The sequence below is a fragment of the Lissotriton helveticus genome, chromosome 10 (genome assembly GCF_964261635.1).
Source record: "Lissotriton helveticus chromosome 10, aLisHel1.1, whole genome shotgun sequence".
Taxonomy (NCBI): domain Eukaryota; kingdom Metazoa; phylum Chordata; class Amphibia; order Caudata; family Salamandridae; genus Lissotriton; species Lissotriton helveticus.
The window spans coordinates 1,012,363,880-1,012,380,245 of NC_136071.1; the positions used below are offsets into that span (position 1 = coordinate 1,012,363,880).

The following is a 16,366-nucleotide window of genomic DNA, read 5'->3' on the forward strand; positions in this document are numbered from 1 at the left end:
AACACAACCTCAACATCATCTCCTACGACGACGACACCCAGCTGATCCTCTCCCTCACCAGAGACCCCGACACCGCCAGAACCAGCCTACACGAAGGGATGAAAGACGTCGCCGAGTGGATGAAGAACAGCCGCCTGAAACTGAACTCAGACAAGACGGAAGTCCTCATCCTGGGACCATCGCCCTCCGCCTGGGATGATTCCTGGTGGCCCCCTTCCCTGGGCACCACTCCCAAACCAACGGACCATGCACGCAACCTCGGCTTCATCCTGGACTCCTCCCTCTCGATGACCAGACAAGTCAACGCCGTCTCCTCATCATGCTTCAACACCCTGCGCATGCTCCGCAAGATCTTCCGATGGATCCCAACCGAAACCAGGAAGACGGTCACCCGGGCACTCGTCACCAGCCGACTGGACTACGGAAGCACCCTCTACGCCGGAACCACAGCCAAGCTACAGAGAAGACTCCAGCGCATCCAGAACGCCTCCGCCCGACTCATCCTGGACATCCCCCGACGCAGCCACATCTCCGGCCACCTGAGAGACCTGCACTGGCTCCCCGTCAGCAAGAGAATTACGTTCCGGCTCATCACCCACGCACACAAGTCTCTCCACGACCTGGGCCCCAAGTACCTCAACGACCGCCTGACCTTCTACACGCCCACCCGCCAGCTACGGACTATTAGCCTCGCCCTCGCTGCCGTACCACGCATCCAAAGAGCCCCCGCCGGAGGCAGATCCTTCTCCTACCTGGCGGCCAAGACATGGAACTCCCTCCCCATCTACCTTCGGCTGACCCAGGACCATCTCGCTTTCAGGAGACAACTCAAGACCTGGCTGTTCGAGCAGTAGCGGACCCTTTTCCCCCAAGCGCCTTGAGACCCTTCCGGGTGAGTAGTGCGCTATACAAGTGTCATGATTGATTGATTGATAAGCTCGAGTTCAATGACTGCCAGCCAACAACCCCTTAGACGAGACTCTGGGTAACACGATCCCTGGCCCAGACGAGGAAGAATCCAACCATCATCAGAATATGAATGAAATCGAAAGTTGGAAGAGCTAATAAGAAAAGCACAAGATTTGACATAGATGTTAAACAGGTAGGGATGAAGAAAAAACATTTGTGGTTTGTCTTTTAAGGAAGAGTGTAATCAATCAAGGGCATTCCCAGGTGTCTCTTGCAAGGAAAAATAGATGGTCTAAACTGGTGAACATTTATGAATGATGCTGTGGTTCAGAATGACTGAGCATCAGCACTGCTTGAGTTTTTAGTCAGCTGGAGGACATCCAAGACAGTACTACATCTACCTGAATTCCCATTCAGGTCTGAATGCTGCTTGTTAAGGATCAAGAACCTTGATAATTCCAGGTGACCCTCTATAACCATTTAGTCATGGTTTTCTCAGACATCTTTGTGAAGACTCGAAGCAGGGGAACAGACCTGCAACTGGAAGTGTCATTTGGCTACATACATACAGTACTTTTCTTTGCTAACATGTTAATCTGGCTTTGCAGCACATTTAATCTTCTTTCAGAAACAAGACCGCTTTCTGCATAATGCTTCTGAAATCTCATGATCTACTCTTTGGCTCATGGCACAGGGTGACATCACTGCTTCCCCTTTGTCCGAATGCAAGACAGAATATACAATGAGAATGGCCTTGGCTTTACCCTTCTGCTCTGTAACCTAAAATATTGCTCTCACCAGGGCCCAGGAACCATATAATTTATTTTATGTGATTGTCACACTTTTTAATTTTTCAGGTTACCTCTATTTGGAACTTTGGAGGATTGAGGTAAATTCAACAGTATGGAGAGTTCTTCACTCCTTCTATACCAAGGGTCCTCCGCCCTACAAATTTAGAAATGTCCATAGCCCAGCAAACTTCTCTTAGCAGTGGTGAGACCCCCCAACCCCAGTCACTGTGGTTTGTGTCAATGTATTAAAAGTTTGATGTCAACATGACTGTGCCGTCTGTCAAACAGGATTTTGTTTTTGAAAATGCAAAAAACGAATGACCGCCTCACCATGGGAGTTGCATCCCATGGTGTGGCTAATTTTGCATTTTTCCCTACCCCATACTGCCAGGTGTTACCTAGAGGTAAGGGGCAGTAGAAACCAGCTATTCAACCACCCACTTTAAATCGGATTGACAGTAAAATTGCCAAATCTCCGATGGCCCTTAGTCAGCCAGGCCATCGAAAGAGTACATCAGTGATGGAGACAGAGTAGTCTCAGACATACTTGAGGTCCGCCAGTCTATAACCAGGCAGATGGGCCTTCACTTTGATGGGGAGGGTACTCCATTGCTTTTGCATCAAACTCTAAATCAACCACTCAGTATTTTTATTTCCAAAGTAAGACACTTACAAAACTGTTAACTTGCATTGTGTGTAAAATACAAATTGCCAAAGTAATATCATTTGGTATTCTTTAACCACCTGCAAATTGTAAATACGCACATGTACAACTGAAATACTTCCTCCGATGCCTATAGCTGTCCCACAGGACAGCTTTCACAGTGCACATGGTAACCTTTAATGCTTTAAAGCTGCACGACCAGTTACAAAGCACTGACGCGTTTTCTTGCAAATTACAAGGAATGGGAGTCGAAGGTGCTACTTTGCTTTTTTTGTAATCACGTGATATTGCTATTTTGACATTTGTGAATCTATGTCAATATCTTGTGAATATGCAATTGCCACACTATTTCCAAGCCAACTTTGCACAGCTGTGGACTTGGCAAAGTAAATGTAAATGTAAATGTAAATGTGTGTATACTTGTAAAGCGCACTATCACCTGAAAGGTATCTTGGCGCTGTATACCGCTGTGGAACCCTTCCTGGATTCCCTGTGAGATGCCCCCTTACTGGGCACCTCCAAGGTGAGGCCAGGCATCCTAGCACTTTTGGGGCCGTTGTGGAGATTAAGCAAGCTATTGCCCAGAGTTGCAGAGTGGGACCCATGATTAGAGTAGGCGAGAATTATCGAGTCCGTGGACATTGAGCCCAAGACCCTGCCACGTCAGGAATTGAACCCTGGTCTCGGGCCAGACCTCTTCCTCAGGCTCTGCCGCTCTAATCGGTGAGCCACACAAGTCTTTGAGATATTGAGTCTAACGTAACAAGCATTTGTTCACAAGTGCACGTTAGAAAAAAATATTTTGTAAAGGTAGACAACTGACCATTAAGACATGCATTTATTCAAAATGGTGTTTTAGAGATAAACGTAAATTATGGAATGGGCGCAGTGCTATGCTGGAGCGCGTTCAGGGCCAAGCCACCGCAGTGAAAGATTCACCTGAAAGGCGTAGGGCATGGGAAAATGCCAAATAAGAGAACAGAAGAAAAAAAACACAAGCCATTACTAAAGGAAAACTGGAGGCCAGGAGATAATTTAATTAAGAAAGAAACAAGATTTTGTACAATAAATAGCCTTGTGGGAAAATTAACATACAGGTGCAGCATCAAGTTGAATCTTTGTGTAAAACATTAAGGTTAATAAAAAAGGATAAGGCATAATAACCATGCACTCGTTTCGAGTATTTTACATTCAGGCCACAGAAATGTTTAAGACAAAACATGGGAACCATGAGAATTATCTTCCCGGGCATGCAAACGCTAATTCAGCGTGAAGGAGACAGTTCTATGCTTGTGTGGTCAGAGAGGCAGTACCGTGAATATGTCACCAGTTGTATACTATTGAACTACAGTTGGAGTATTTTATGACTAGTGACATTTCTTTATCATACACTTGGGGGAAAAAAAGCAAAAAAAATATGCGGCCTTCATTTTCTTAGATAATGCACACAGTCAGCTGATACCGGCTTTAGTGGTTTTGCAAATGATCAGAGTTCGGGTGTGTGTGAGGAGGAAGCCTCCATTTCAATGGTATTCTCCTCTACTTTTCGATTTGGCCCCCACAGCCCCTTCCGAAGCACTTGTCCGGTCGCTTTCATTTAGCTCAGTGCCTCTTTTCCAGCCAACATTTTGATTTTTTACTTGTCCAGAAGTTGCTTTAGAAGTTATCTACAAGGCACAATTAAGGCTTTAATCACATTTTAAGATTGCACCAGTACTCTCGATATAACAGTTCAGACTTACAAACACAAGGACACAGACACATTTCGTAATACAATAAACAGGTAAATGACAGGTCAATTGCTTATGTACCACACATTTCTAATGAAGAAGGTGCTTAAAGAATGCTGGACTAAACAGAAATACATGCCACATTACGGTTCACACAGCACGGAATTCTCAAGAGTGAAATCATACAAAAATCTTGATAAATTGTCATTAAGACAAGCAGTGAGGATTTTATCGGGAAAACTGTTGTAGGTGTTGAGCACTTCTAGAACATGTGGTGCTAAAGTGAAGGGCACATCATTGAGCAGGTCGGACATCAAAGGATTGCCTTCTACATTTTGACTTCTTCCACTTGCCGCAGAGCTGTCAGCTGCACTCAGCCAGGGCGAAGTTTCCATGTTTGCCTAAGGAGTAAACACAATCTGAATTAAAATCCTGTATGATGATATACATGTAGTTAACATGCCGAGGACATTTTATCTGACTAGAACTCGTTCTCTGTTCCCTTAGGAGGGTGACTGGAATTTGGATACAACACTTACCTATAACAACATTCTGAGCCCGAGCCCATGTACTTCACGATAGGTAAAGTGAATTTCTATATAATTCAGGCAATTTTACAGAGCTCTCAATTTAGGCAAATAAAGGAACTAAGGCAAAGCGAGACGAAACCCTTTTTCCAAAAATCATCCAATTGAGATAAGTCAGAAACCAAAATTAGAACACTGAGGATGGTGAATGAGTTTTTATTGGGCGGCGAACGGGGGAGGGCGTTTCATGTACAAGACCTGGATGTACAGCCACACATGGGAGTAGCTGGGCGGCCGACCTCACTGCCATGTGCCATTTCTCCCAAATGTATGACCTCCTAATGAGACGTGGCCTGGGTATCAGTGCAGTTACCTCGTTCTCTTCCAGGACACAAAGTGCTTGATTTCACAATGCCTGGCTTGTACAGGCTGCCGATGCATGCCTACCTCAGCGCATGCAAAAACATAACCTTCACCATCCACCTGCGCCCTGGTTTACAGCTGCCTTAAAAAAAGAAAAAAACATCTGCAAACACCTTGAGCGCAAATGGCGCATAAAATATGCTCCATGCTCCAAGCAAATCTACAAAACTGCCTTAACTAAATACCATTCCTTATGCAAAACCGCAAAAGTTGAACATGTCAACTTAACTATCCTTGAGGCACAAACCGTCCTAAAGCACTTTTTTAAGGTAGTACAAAAACTTTCGGGCGCTCTGTGACAGCCCAAACCACCTTGTCTAGATACTGCACAGTGCAATTCACTGGCTGAATTTTTTTTTGCCAAAATCGATACCATTTATTCTGATTTTGAGAAACCTGTCCACCCCCCTTCTTTGTCCCACCGACCAGCCCCAATTTCGTCTTCTGATCGAGTGATCTCAGAAGATTGGTCCCTTACCCCTGCTCAATACCTAATACCCCCCACAATACCTAATCTTACGATCTCCTGTGATTCAAGGTTCCCACGGGATACCTGTCCTTCCGCCTTACAGTTGATCGACACATGGGATCCGCTTAACATCAATACTCTTTCTGATATTATCAGTAAAATTAAATCCGGCTCCCTACTGGACCCTCTTCCTCCCCAAATATTAAAAATGCTAGACAATTCTTCTCTCGAACTCATTATGGTTCTTCTAAACTCCTCCCTTAGAGAAGCTACAGTACCCTCTGCATGGAAACATGCGATGATAGTGCCTCTGCTAAAAAAGCCTATTGCTCACCCTAGCATTCCATCTAACTTCCGTCCAATTTCACTCCTTCCGTTTTTTTCAAAAATCATGGAAAAACACATCAATTCTCAATTGTCATCCCATGTTGAATCTAGGGGAATTTTACATCCATCCCAATCCGGTTTTAGATATGGTTTCTCGACAGAATCTACTCTGCTGGGGGTCTCTGAAAACATCCGATGCCGAGTGGATAGGGGGAAACCGTGGCACTCATTCTGCTGGATTTGAGTGCCGCATTTGACACGGTTTCCCACCCCATTCTTATCAATGCCCTTAGATCATCTGGCATCACCGGCACCGCCCTCAACTGGTTTGTCAGTTTTTTATCGGACCGCACCTTCCAAGTTTTCTCTTCCTCATCAGTTTCCCAAACCTTTACATCGGCGTACGGTGTTCCGCAAGGTTCCATCTTGAGCCCCTTGCTCTTCAACTTGCATGTCAGACCTTTGGCTACCATTGCGGAGCAAGCTGGGCTCACTATTTACTCGTACGCCGATGATACCCAGGTAATCTACTCTCTTTCCTCAGGTTCTCACTCCTCTTCCTCTTCCCTCTGCACAGGACTGAGTAACATCGCAGCCTGGATGTTTGAGAACAAACTGAAACTGAACGGGGGAAAATAGAACTTCTACTGTTCGGCCATAACACCACCTTATGGGGACCCCAACACTGGCCCTTTCAAATGGGCACTTTACCCACTCCATCTAAAACAGCACGCAACCTCGGCGTCATTTTTGACGACCAGTTATCTATGAAGAACCACGTGGTTAAAACTTCCTCCACTTGCATTACTATCAATAAGTGGTTGCGTAAGATCATCTGGATGCTTCCTCAGGATACTCAGAAAACCGTGGTCCAGGCTTTAATCACCTCGAGACTGGACTACGGGAACATCCTTCTTCTGGGAGCCTGCAAAGAGGTGATTCGCAAATTGCAGACAGTCCAGAATATGGCAGCGCGACTGCTCTGTAAATTACCCTATACATCCCCTACCTCCAATTCCCTACGCACTCTGCACTGGCTTCGCATTGAAAGCCGCACAAAATTTAAGGCCCTCTGCATTATGCACAGAACAAATACTGGCCTGGCACCACCCTATCTTAACTCCTTGGTACAGCACTCCTGTCCCCTCCGCACTCTGCGATCATCCAATCAGCACTTATTCTCGGTTCCCAGAATCAAAAAATCCAGAATGGGTGGCCGCTCTTTCGCCTGGCTGGCCCCCTCACTCTGGAATTCCCTTCCTCTCCAGTTACGAACTGAACCCTGCTACCGCAGACAGGTAAAAACTTGGTTATTCAACATGTAACAGCCTTCCTCCTGACTCTCCCCTCTCATTTGGTTTTTAGCGCCGGGAAACCTACGGGTAGCTGAGCGCTTTATAAACTTAAATATAATAATAATAATGCCAACCAGTTTGAACGATTATTCCTATGGCATTTCTGGCAGATGGACATTTTGTTTCAATATTCACGCCTGCTGCCCCTCCCCCCCTCCCCCCCCACACCCCCCCCCACACCTATACACCCATGATCTTCAGGCAACTGCTGATCTACCTGTGGGCACTCTGGCCAATGTCTCAGCTTGTGGCCACAAGCCGAGACATTGGCCAGAGTGCCCACAGGTACTCTAGGGTGTGTTTATGTAGAGTTTCTCCCACCAGCAAAATCTGTCCACACTTGTTATTTAGTTACAGTCAGTGGGGAATAGTGCCCTTAGAACTGCTGACCCACTATGACTGTAGCCTATAAGTGATGTTTACTCAACCTCTTCATGCAACTTTCTCTCATTGCCCTAACATTCAACACAGATTTTCTCACAATAAATTCAGTATTAGAATGCCTCAGTATTCATTGTTGAACTTACAAATGTTTGATTGAACGGGAAACATCCTTTACGACGCAGTAATGACACCGCAGTGCTATTACAACGCGGGTTTCACAACGCAAGTCGGTACCATGACGTGCGCTGAAGGGCACTCTAGGACAAGGAGTAGTGTAATTTACTATCCAACACCTTCCCTACTGTATGTAGACTATAGTTGGAATAGTAAATTACACTACTCCTAAGTCCAGCGCCCTCCAACGCAAGTCGTTGTAACGACTTGCGTTGTAAAACCTGCATTGTGATGGTCTGCGGTGTTTTATACTGCGTTGTACCATTATACATCCGATTGAAGTGTCCAATCAGGGGAGTGGGGGCACCAAAGTCTATATCGTGACCACACTGCTCCCAGTCCTAGCAGTTGGCATGATCATTTAAGTTAGGTTTGCGCGCCGACAACTTCACAAACACAACAGAATATACAAATCATTCATCAAAAAAACTAAAAACAAGCTACTATTCAAACAGAATTAGAAATGCAAAATGTGCAAATAAAGACTTTTATAAACTTTTCACCAATTTCTGTAAACCTAAAACGCACAGAAGGAAACCATTCAAATTCTCAATAATTTACTGACAAACTGGGAAATCATTACACAAACAAAGCAGACCTGTTAGTTTCCTTTTTAAACCAAAAGAAAACCAGCAGCATCAGCCCTTTTCTTACAGTCCGTCCTTTCACAGAAGCATTACATATCAGACATGCTGCACTAGCGTCAGGCAGTGCAGCATGTCAGATAATGGTGAATTGGGGCCTGTCAGTCATGCACCCGTATGCCCCATAAGAAGACATGATGAAGGAAAAAGGACAGCCTTCCGTCCTATCTGTGCTTCGGATTGGGCATAAGGGCGTGAGCCTCACTCTGGTGCCTTGTCTGGAAGTCAGGAATCGATGTGCAGAGGAAACTGCGCTGAGGCCTACCCCAGGTAAGTTTCCATGTTGTTTGTATGAGTGAGAGAATGCTTGTGTTGTTTATGTGCCTGTCTGCACTTGTGTACCAGTTTGTGTGTATGTGAAAGCGTGTGTGTGTTTGTATGCGTCCTGACAGCCGTTTTATGAAAAGCTATTGATGAGATGCTGCAAGTGTATGCCAGCAAACTGAACTTTCTTATGATAGCCCCTCCACTTTATTATTAACTAGCGCCACTGTTTTTAGCGTTTAGAGGTAAGTAGGTAGGTGTATAGGGTGGTACAGGTATTTTAGGGTTTGTGGTGGGTGAGGAATAAGGTGGTGAGGATAATGAAATAAAACATTATTATTAAAAAAACATGGGGGGGGGGGGGTTTGGTGGTGGTCTCCTCCAGAAAAAATAATTTACAATTATTTAGATAGATAGATGTAGGTAGAGGGTTGAATTACCTTAAATTTACTTAACATGCGTGATAAAGGGCATTGCAAGCTACATCATGCGTGTTAAATTAACCATTATACATACAAGAGCTATAGGTTTTCAATACAAGCTTTATGTTATCTTCTCTGGCTTTCACTCAGTGGCGGAACGCAAAATGATGGGGCCAAAACTGCAGAATGAGATGAGGGGCCCCTTGGGCTGAATGGAGGCCCCCTAAAGCATTGGGGGTCTTCTTTGTGCTACAGTGGCCTACGTTATGCCCCTGCTTTCACGCTGAACGAGACAGATCAACTTAGTAGGGTTGGAGAGGTGTTGGAACACGGGATGGGTGAAGTAAATTGACACAATATCTATTATACTGTGATAGTTGCTTTTCTAAAAGGCATTAGTCAGCTGAGCACAGTGGTGGCTCCTCTGTTACAGCGGAAGAGCATTGCCCCACTTAAATGCCCCAGAGATGAAAATGTATTTATTACCATTTTATTTGTCAGTCAGTCAGAATATCTTTATTCGACTTTTACAAGTCATGCAAAGAATCGAACACAAAAACATCACATAAAATACATCCATAAAAAGCAGCAGACAAGCTGCGCATTAAGAAAGACTATCTACATATATAAAATATTTACATTTCATGTCAAAAAGAAAACATATTTTTTTAAAAACAAATTCATTTAAGGCGAGGTTAGGCCAGCAGCTTTCGCCCTGGCCGCGGCCACCAAAAAGTTAGCAGTACAGAAAGAGATGCGAGGGTTTAACAAAAGTTGTAAAAAGAGCAGTGCCGGGCGCACCTGTATGAAGCCAGCTTCTTTCAGGATTGGCAACAAATATTTTTTCCTCTGCTCATGATACAAACTACAAAACATAACAAAGTGCATCGTATCCTGTACTGAGAAATGATCGCAGCGACATGGGGAAGCTAAGTCTGGTTTCTGCCAGCTAAAAAGGGAACCTAGGCAAGAATGTAATAGGTTAAATCTAAGCTTAGTTAGTAAAAACCTATGGTAAGGGAAGGTAACAAAGCTAAGGTAAGGTGCGAGCGAGGGTGTACTAACCAGAAGACTATGAGCCCTTACTGCTGGTTTCAGCAATTCGTGGGCCTCACGACACGCTTCCTTCCTTTCCTTAAAAGACTTTTTTATAAGGTCTAAGTCCTCAGCCTTAATTTTCTCTGGCGATAGAAAAAGTTCGGGGCGACCTAGTTCTAAAAAAGATTTAGCTATGTACGCCAACCAGGGAATACTGCTATGTTTATCAAGTGCTAGGACATCATGAAGAATTCTGTGGTTAAGAGTCAGGTCTTCGTTCAGCCACATTTTCAACCACAATGTCAGGGGGGCTAGGCTCAGTGTATCTGCCAAATAGGGTAGGCCCACCTCTTTATGGATAGAATAGGTTGGGGTTGACTGCGGTACAGAGAGCAGAGATCTGATAAATCTATTTTCTGCCCTCTGAATAGGGTCAAGGTTTACATACCCCCACAAAGGTGACCCGTATGATGCAATTGCAACGGGCTTGCTCTTATAGATTTTTAAAAGAGCTTCCATGGGCCTGGCCCCTAACTTTCCAGCGAAACCCAGGAGCGCTGAGGAAGATCTGCTGACAGCCAACCTCTTTGCACTTATCTGTGGGCCCCACGAACCTTTCTGATCAAACAGAACCCCCAAATAGGGGAATGTGGCCACCATAGAGACAGGAACCCCTCTGCAAAAGAATGATTTATGTGTTTTTTTAGTGCACCCGCGCCCCAATACCATCGTATGTGACTTAGTGGCGTTGACTTTAAGATCCAAATTCTCCATATAGGAGCCGAAGGCATCCAAAAGGAGCTGAAGGCCAACGCCAGTGCGAGCGATTAACACGGCATCGTCCGCGTACAGGAGTGCCGGGATTGCGGAGCCTCCTGCACGCGGAACGTCCGCTTCCAGGCGCTGCAGATGTTCTCCCAAGCCATTAATATAGATGGTAAAAAGCAAGGGGGCCAAGATACATCCTTGCCGTACCCCCTTTAAAGATTTAAACAATGGGGTGCATCTGCCTTGGTTTGACACTCTAACCGCTGCGAAAAGCTCCTGATGCATAGACGCCATAAAACCAACCAAGGCTTCATCAATACCCAATTCCACCAAAATCGACCACAGTTTTGACCTATTAACCAGGTCGAAGGTCGAGCAGAGGTCCATAAAAGCAAGGAACACAGAACCCTCCTTGGCCACAGTGTGTTTGGAGATGAGTAGATGCAAGTTGATACATTGTTCAATGGTCCCTTTTCTCTCTCTGAAACCATATTGCAATTCGGACAGCCCACCACAACCCTCGACATTCTCATTCTCCCTCAATCTGGATAACAGTACTCTGCCCAAGATTTTGATGGTTGAATCCAGGAGGGATATAGGTCTATAACACGCGGGATCATCCCGCTGGCCTTTATTTTTGAAGATGGGTACAATTGTGGATATGGCCCACGAGGCGGGGGCTTGATTGCCTCTCGCAGCATTAAACACATTTGTCAAAACCTCCGCCCACAGGTTTGGAGAGTACATGAAGAAGTCAGCGGGGACTCCGTCAGGGCCTGGAGCCTTGTGTTTTGTGGTTGACAAGAGGGCCTTTTTCACTTCTTCGGGGTTAAAGATGATGGATTGTGCCTTGATGCTGGGCATTGGGGCCGCATTGTTTCCTTCATCCGCGCCCCCATATACATTTTTAAAATGAGACAACCATTTACCATCAGTGATTACGCAGTCCATGGGTGCGTTTTTGTCGTCAGAGAAAAAAGGTTGTTTAATGATCTCCCAAAATCTCCTGCTGTCCTTCAGCACTGCCGCTGAAAGGAGATTATCCCAGGCCTCACGTTTGATAGTATCCTTACGATTCTTTATGGCTGACTTGTATTTTTTCCTTAGTCTGGAAATATCATCTTTAGCCCTAGGCACTTTTTTTAAGGCTACCAACAATTCTCTGTGGGCAATTGAACATGCGGAGTCAAACCAGCGTTTAGTTCCTGTGGTTCCCTTAATGGGTTTTGCCAAGAGGTCCTTTGACACCTGGGCACATATTGCCTCATATGCTGCGATTATTTCTTTCCCTTGGACACCTGGTTTTTTACAGAGTTCAACCTTGTCTTTAATTTTTGGGAAGTTTAGCGCGTAAAAGTTTTCCGGGATCACTTTGGCCCATTTCACACGTCTGTCATTATCAGTGGCCCTCAGAGGTTGTGCGGGTTTTGCTGTGATTGGGGATACCCCCATCAGGGCTCCCCAGGCCACTTCAAGTAGTACGGGGTTATGGTCGCTATGGTGGCTTAATACTGTACGATAATCCTTGGACCGTCCTAAGATGCCTTGTGAGACAAATATGTAGTCAATCACTGTACCATGCTGAGTACCGAAAAAGGTTGGCATTCTTAGACCCCCATCAGGTTCGTACAGATCATAATTAGCAAGCAGTTCTTCTAGCTCCTGCCCCTCTGCAGAGTGTTCAAAGTGAGGGCCCTTTGGGTCAACGTCATCCACCTCGCTGGCACCCCCTCCCTTACATGCTAGGGTACATAAGTGAATATTAAAATCGCCTAATAAAATTAATTCAGAAGCGAACTCGATATTCTGAGATGCTGAATATAAAAAGCTGTCTAGGTTAGCGATATTGCGCCCTCTATAGTCGCTATTCCCAGAATTATAAAAATTAACATATAGGGTCCTACTGGTGTTATTAATCACCCTTTCGACCATTAAGATGTTATCAGAGTCAGTACTAATCTGCCTGTAACTACCTATCAGGTCTAAAGAAAATAGAATAACCAAGCCGCCTTTAGCTCTACCCGCTCTGCTGGCTACTGCAGGTTTGGTAAAACTAGTGAACCCATCCCACCAAAGGTTGGCGGATGTGTCCCAAGTTTCTTGCAGGGCAATGATATGATTCTTTAAAATAAAGCTCAACCAAGCATTGTCCTGGCGTTTCGTATTTAAGCCTGCAATGTTCCAGCTTATGATTTTACAGGAATCGGTGGGTGGCCTGGATTCCCTGGCCCCCTCCCCCACCCCTTCTACTATATGTGGCGTTGGAGATCCCTCTTTGGCTACCCCTTGAAGGGTGCTTTGTATGTCTACGCTAATTTGAGTTGGAGCATCCAAATCTCCTCCCTCAGTAAGTCAGTCGCAAGTGTTTAGATCTGATAGAGGGCCATACCTGTTTCTGGTACCAAAACCCCACCCAAGCGGGGTAGCTGTGTGGCCCTGGCCAAGCGCTGGCATATTCCATATGGGTTGTGGTGTGGTTGGGCGTAACCTAAACTGGTCATTATTCATCGGGAAAATAAACCTGTTCCCCTGGCCACGAAAATTGCCACCCTGATGATTATTACCCCAGCTAGCCATGCTTGGTTCAAATAGCATGGTGGGCCTGGTGTATTGCTCATTCAAGTAATTCGATCTGCCTAGGTCTGGGTTAGTTATAGGTTGAAGGTGGCCATTAGGATGTCGAGGTCTAGTATCCCCTCCCCAGCTAATGGATTTGGTAGGTCTCTTTTGGTTCGGGATGCTGCGGGTAGTGACCAGCTGCGATTTACTGTAGAAAAATTTAAGGGTAAGCGGGACTATAGTGCCACTGCGACGCTGAGGTGGAAAGATGTTGGCCAAAATATCTGGCAAGACTTCCGCGTTGGCAAAGTTTAAAATCACACAATCCCCCTTAAACTTTTTGGGGTTACTCCCAATCCAAGATACTCTCCTAGTCATTATTAAATCCCCAGCCAATTTATCAAACCCTTGGTGTGCCATATACATATTGCTGGAAAGCCAATGTAACGCTTTATCTTTCAGGCCCTGAATAGACTCTATTTTGTCTTGTGCTAAGACAGGGACGTTGGCCAGTACAAGAACTACTGGTGAGGCTTCCAAGATGAATTGGGCTGAGACATCCTCAGGTTGCATAACAACCTCAGCAGCGGTTACGCTAATGGGAGGGTCTGCAACTTCTGTATCTTGTCTGAAAGCAGATAGAGGTGATTGGGATAGAGAGGTAGGAGGAGAGGGTGGCGGCAGCTCTTGTAAGATGGGTGGTGGATTGCTTACATTAGGAACGACCGCCACGTCCTTTGCTGGCATGTCTATAACAAGAGAAGCTAAGTTCTCCACTTCTTCTACCAATTTACTCTGTACCCCTCCCAGCTTTTTAACTTCAGAAGTAAGTTTGTCCAGCTTCCCAATCAGGGGCTTAATGATAGTCCTGATTTTAATGTCTATCATATCTTGGATCCTATTAAATAGATCGTCGTCAACTCTGCGTCTTGACTCTGCGTCGATGTCAAAATCGCCATTATTCGCTTCACAGCGTGGCGGGGGTGTGGCGGGCTTTTTCCTGCTTTGTTGTTTCCCTCCCCGTTTAGCTGCGTATTTCCTACAGGCTCTAACCGCCCGTGTAGCGGGCTGCGGGGGTGAAAAAACTTCATCCACTATATCAGCCTGAGTGTTGGAGTCGTTAGCGAAATTAGCTGAAAGATCGATTAAGTTTATCAGTCGGTCAGGGTCATCCGCCTCTATACCGTTAGCTTGGGGTAAGTCTGTAAGATTTGTGGGGGGGTTATCAGGCAGGGTATCCGGTTTAGCTGAGCTTAGACCACTTGGGGAGAGACTCTCAATAGGCAGGATAGGCGACTGGCTCAAGCCATTTTATTTGTCATTGTCCTGTCCTGAAACAAGTGCCAGGACAGGGCGGGCTTGCTGAGCGGCAGCAGGGATGAGTGGTGGGCAGAGGGCTGGTTGTGCACAGTTTAAAATGCACAGGTCTCTTTTGCGGCTGTCTTGCGACGGGCAGCCAGACGTGCACACTTTAAACATCTCAACCCAGCTGCTGAGAGCAATGCAGGCCTTCAGTACGCTGGACTGTGCAGCGAGGCCGCTCCCTCCAATCAGGGCGCTGCTCTCATGCTGGTTAACAGCATTTGAGCAGCGCCAGAATTGGTCAAGGACGTTTGCTGGTGCACGCACTGCAGTCGATGGAAGAAGAGGTCCGGAGCAGAGGACAAGACAGCAACTTCCAAAAATGATAGGTATGTTTAGGTCACAAAATCTTCAAGAGCCTATAAAGAACAGACTTATGAACAACAGCAATCCAGTTTTAAAACATACTTTGTATCAGGAAGGAGTAGATCTGCACAGGCATAGATTTTGCCTTTTCTTACAGCTTGCCTTGTCTTTGACCCTTGATACGTATTTATTTTTGTTTCTGCCTCATTGAAGGCAAACATATTTTCTGGTTTCTTATTTTTAGTGGTTTTTGAAACAAAATTATTTTCTATATAGAATGTATTAGTAAATACATACATGACCACAATGTAAAGCATTCACTACCAACCTGCAAAAGTTAACATTTTTCACTTGTGCCCCGTTTTACTTGCAAGCAGCTGTTGCCGTCTCCAAGTTTTTTTTGTGCAACTGGTCTATGTTTTGCCCTTTAATCAGCCCACTGGTTGATGGTTTTCTTTGACTAACGAGTCTCATGCTTGTCTAAAAGTAGGTTTCTTTGTGCAACCAGTTATCTACTGGCCAAGCAATCACTCTGCTGGTTGATTTCCTTTTTCAACTGAGGCAACTAAACCTATGCTTGCCTTCAAGCACCCCTCCCCACATTCCATCCAGCCAGGCCTCTGATTGATGGTATCTGTTCTTTGAGCAACCAGTCCTGGGTTTGCCTGCAAGCATTCCTCATCATGCTGCTCAACTGGTATTGAGCTTGCTCGACCTATTCATTCCATGTAAGTGTTCTTCTCATGTTGAGGTAAAAAACGAAAAAAGAAGGCAGCCTATGGGGACAATGAACAGAAGCCGCTTGTGTATAGCTGACAAGGTTTCAGATTACTTATGTGTGACATTTTCATAGTTTCAGTGTAATAAAGAGTGACATTTCAACAACTATGAGTGACGCTTTCTTGTGAGCAAAATCAAGCAATGAAGATGCGAGGGAAACATATACATATCAGAAATTACACCCCCTTGAGGCTGTATTATTAAAAAAAGAAATTAGCTCATCAATAAAAATCATTAGCTGACTGAGCGGTTTGCCCCGGTCATGCGAACCGCCCGCTACCTGCCCAACCCCACTGCCAGCACCATCACACCAGCTGCAGCCTGTCACACAGAGCTACACTAAAGGTTCAGCTGACTTAGTGACGCTCGGGGCGCTGAGAAGTTAAGTTGCCAAACAGCACAGACTACTAACGCAGCTTAAAGTTATCAGTGAGCAGACAGAATGCTGTGTGATGCACTGATGCCCAGTT

The 16,366-nt window shown here is 45.4% G+C and overlaps 1 protein-coding gene across 11 annotated transcripts in view; it reads right to left on the bottom strand.

Annotated features, from left to right (window-relative positions):
- Positions 1 to 3,370: 3,370 nt before the first annotated feature.
- UMAD1 (UBAP1-MVB12-associated (UMA) domain containing 1) overlaps positions 3,371 to 16,366 on the bottom strand; it is a 181,339-nt gene continuing 168,343 nt past the window's right edge. For all 11 annotated transcript variants that reach the window (XM_078663704.1, XM_078663702.1, XM_078663698.1 and 8 more), the window contains one exon: positions 3,371 to 4,495. In XM_078663704.1, the coding sequence (XP_078519830.1) occupies positions 4,238 to 4,495 (258 nt within the window). In that variant the 3' untranslated portion in view covers positions 3,371 to 4,237. The remainder of the gene's footprint in view (positions 4,496 to 16,366) is intronic.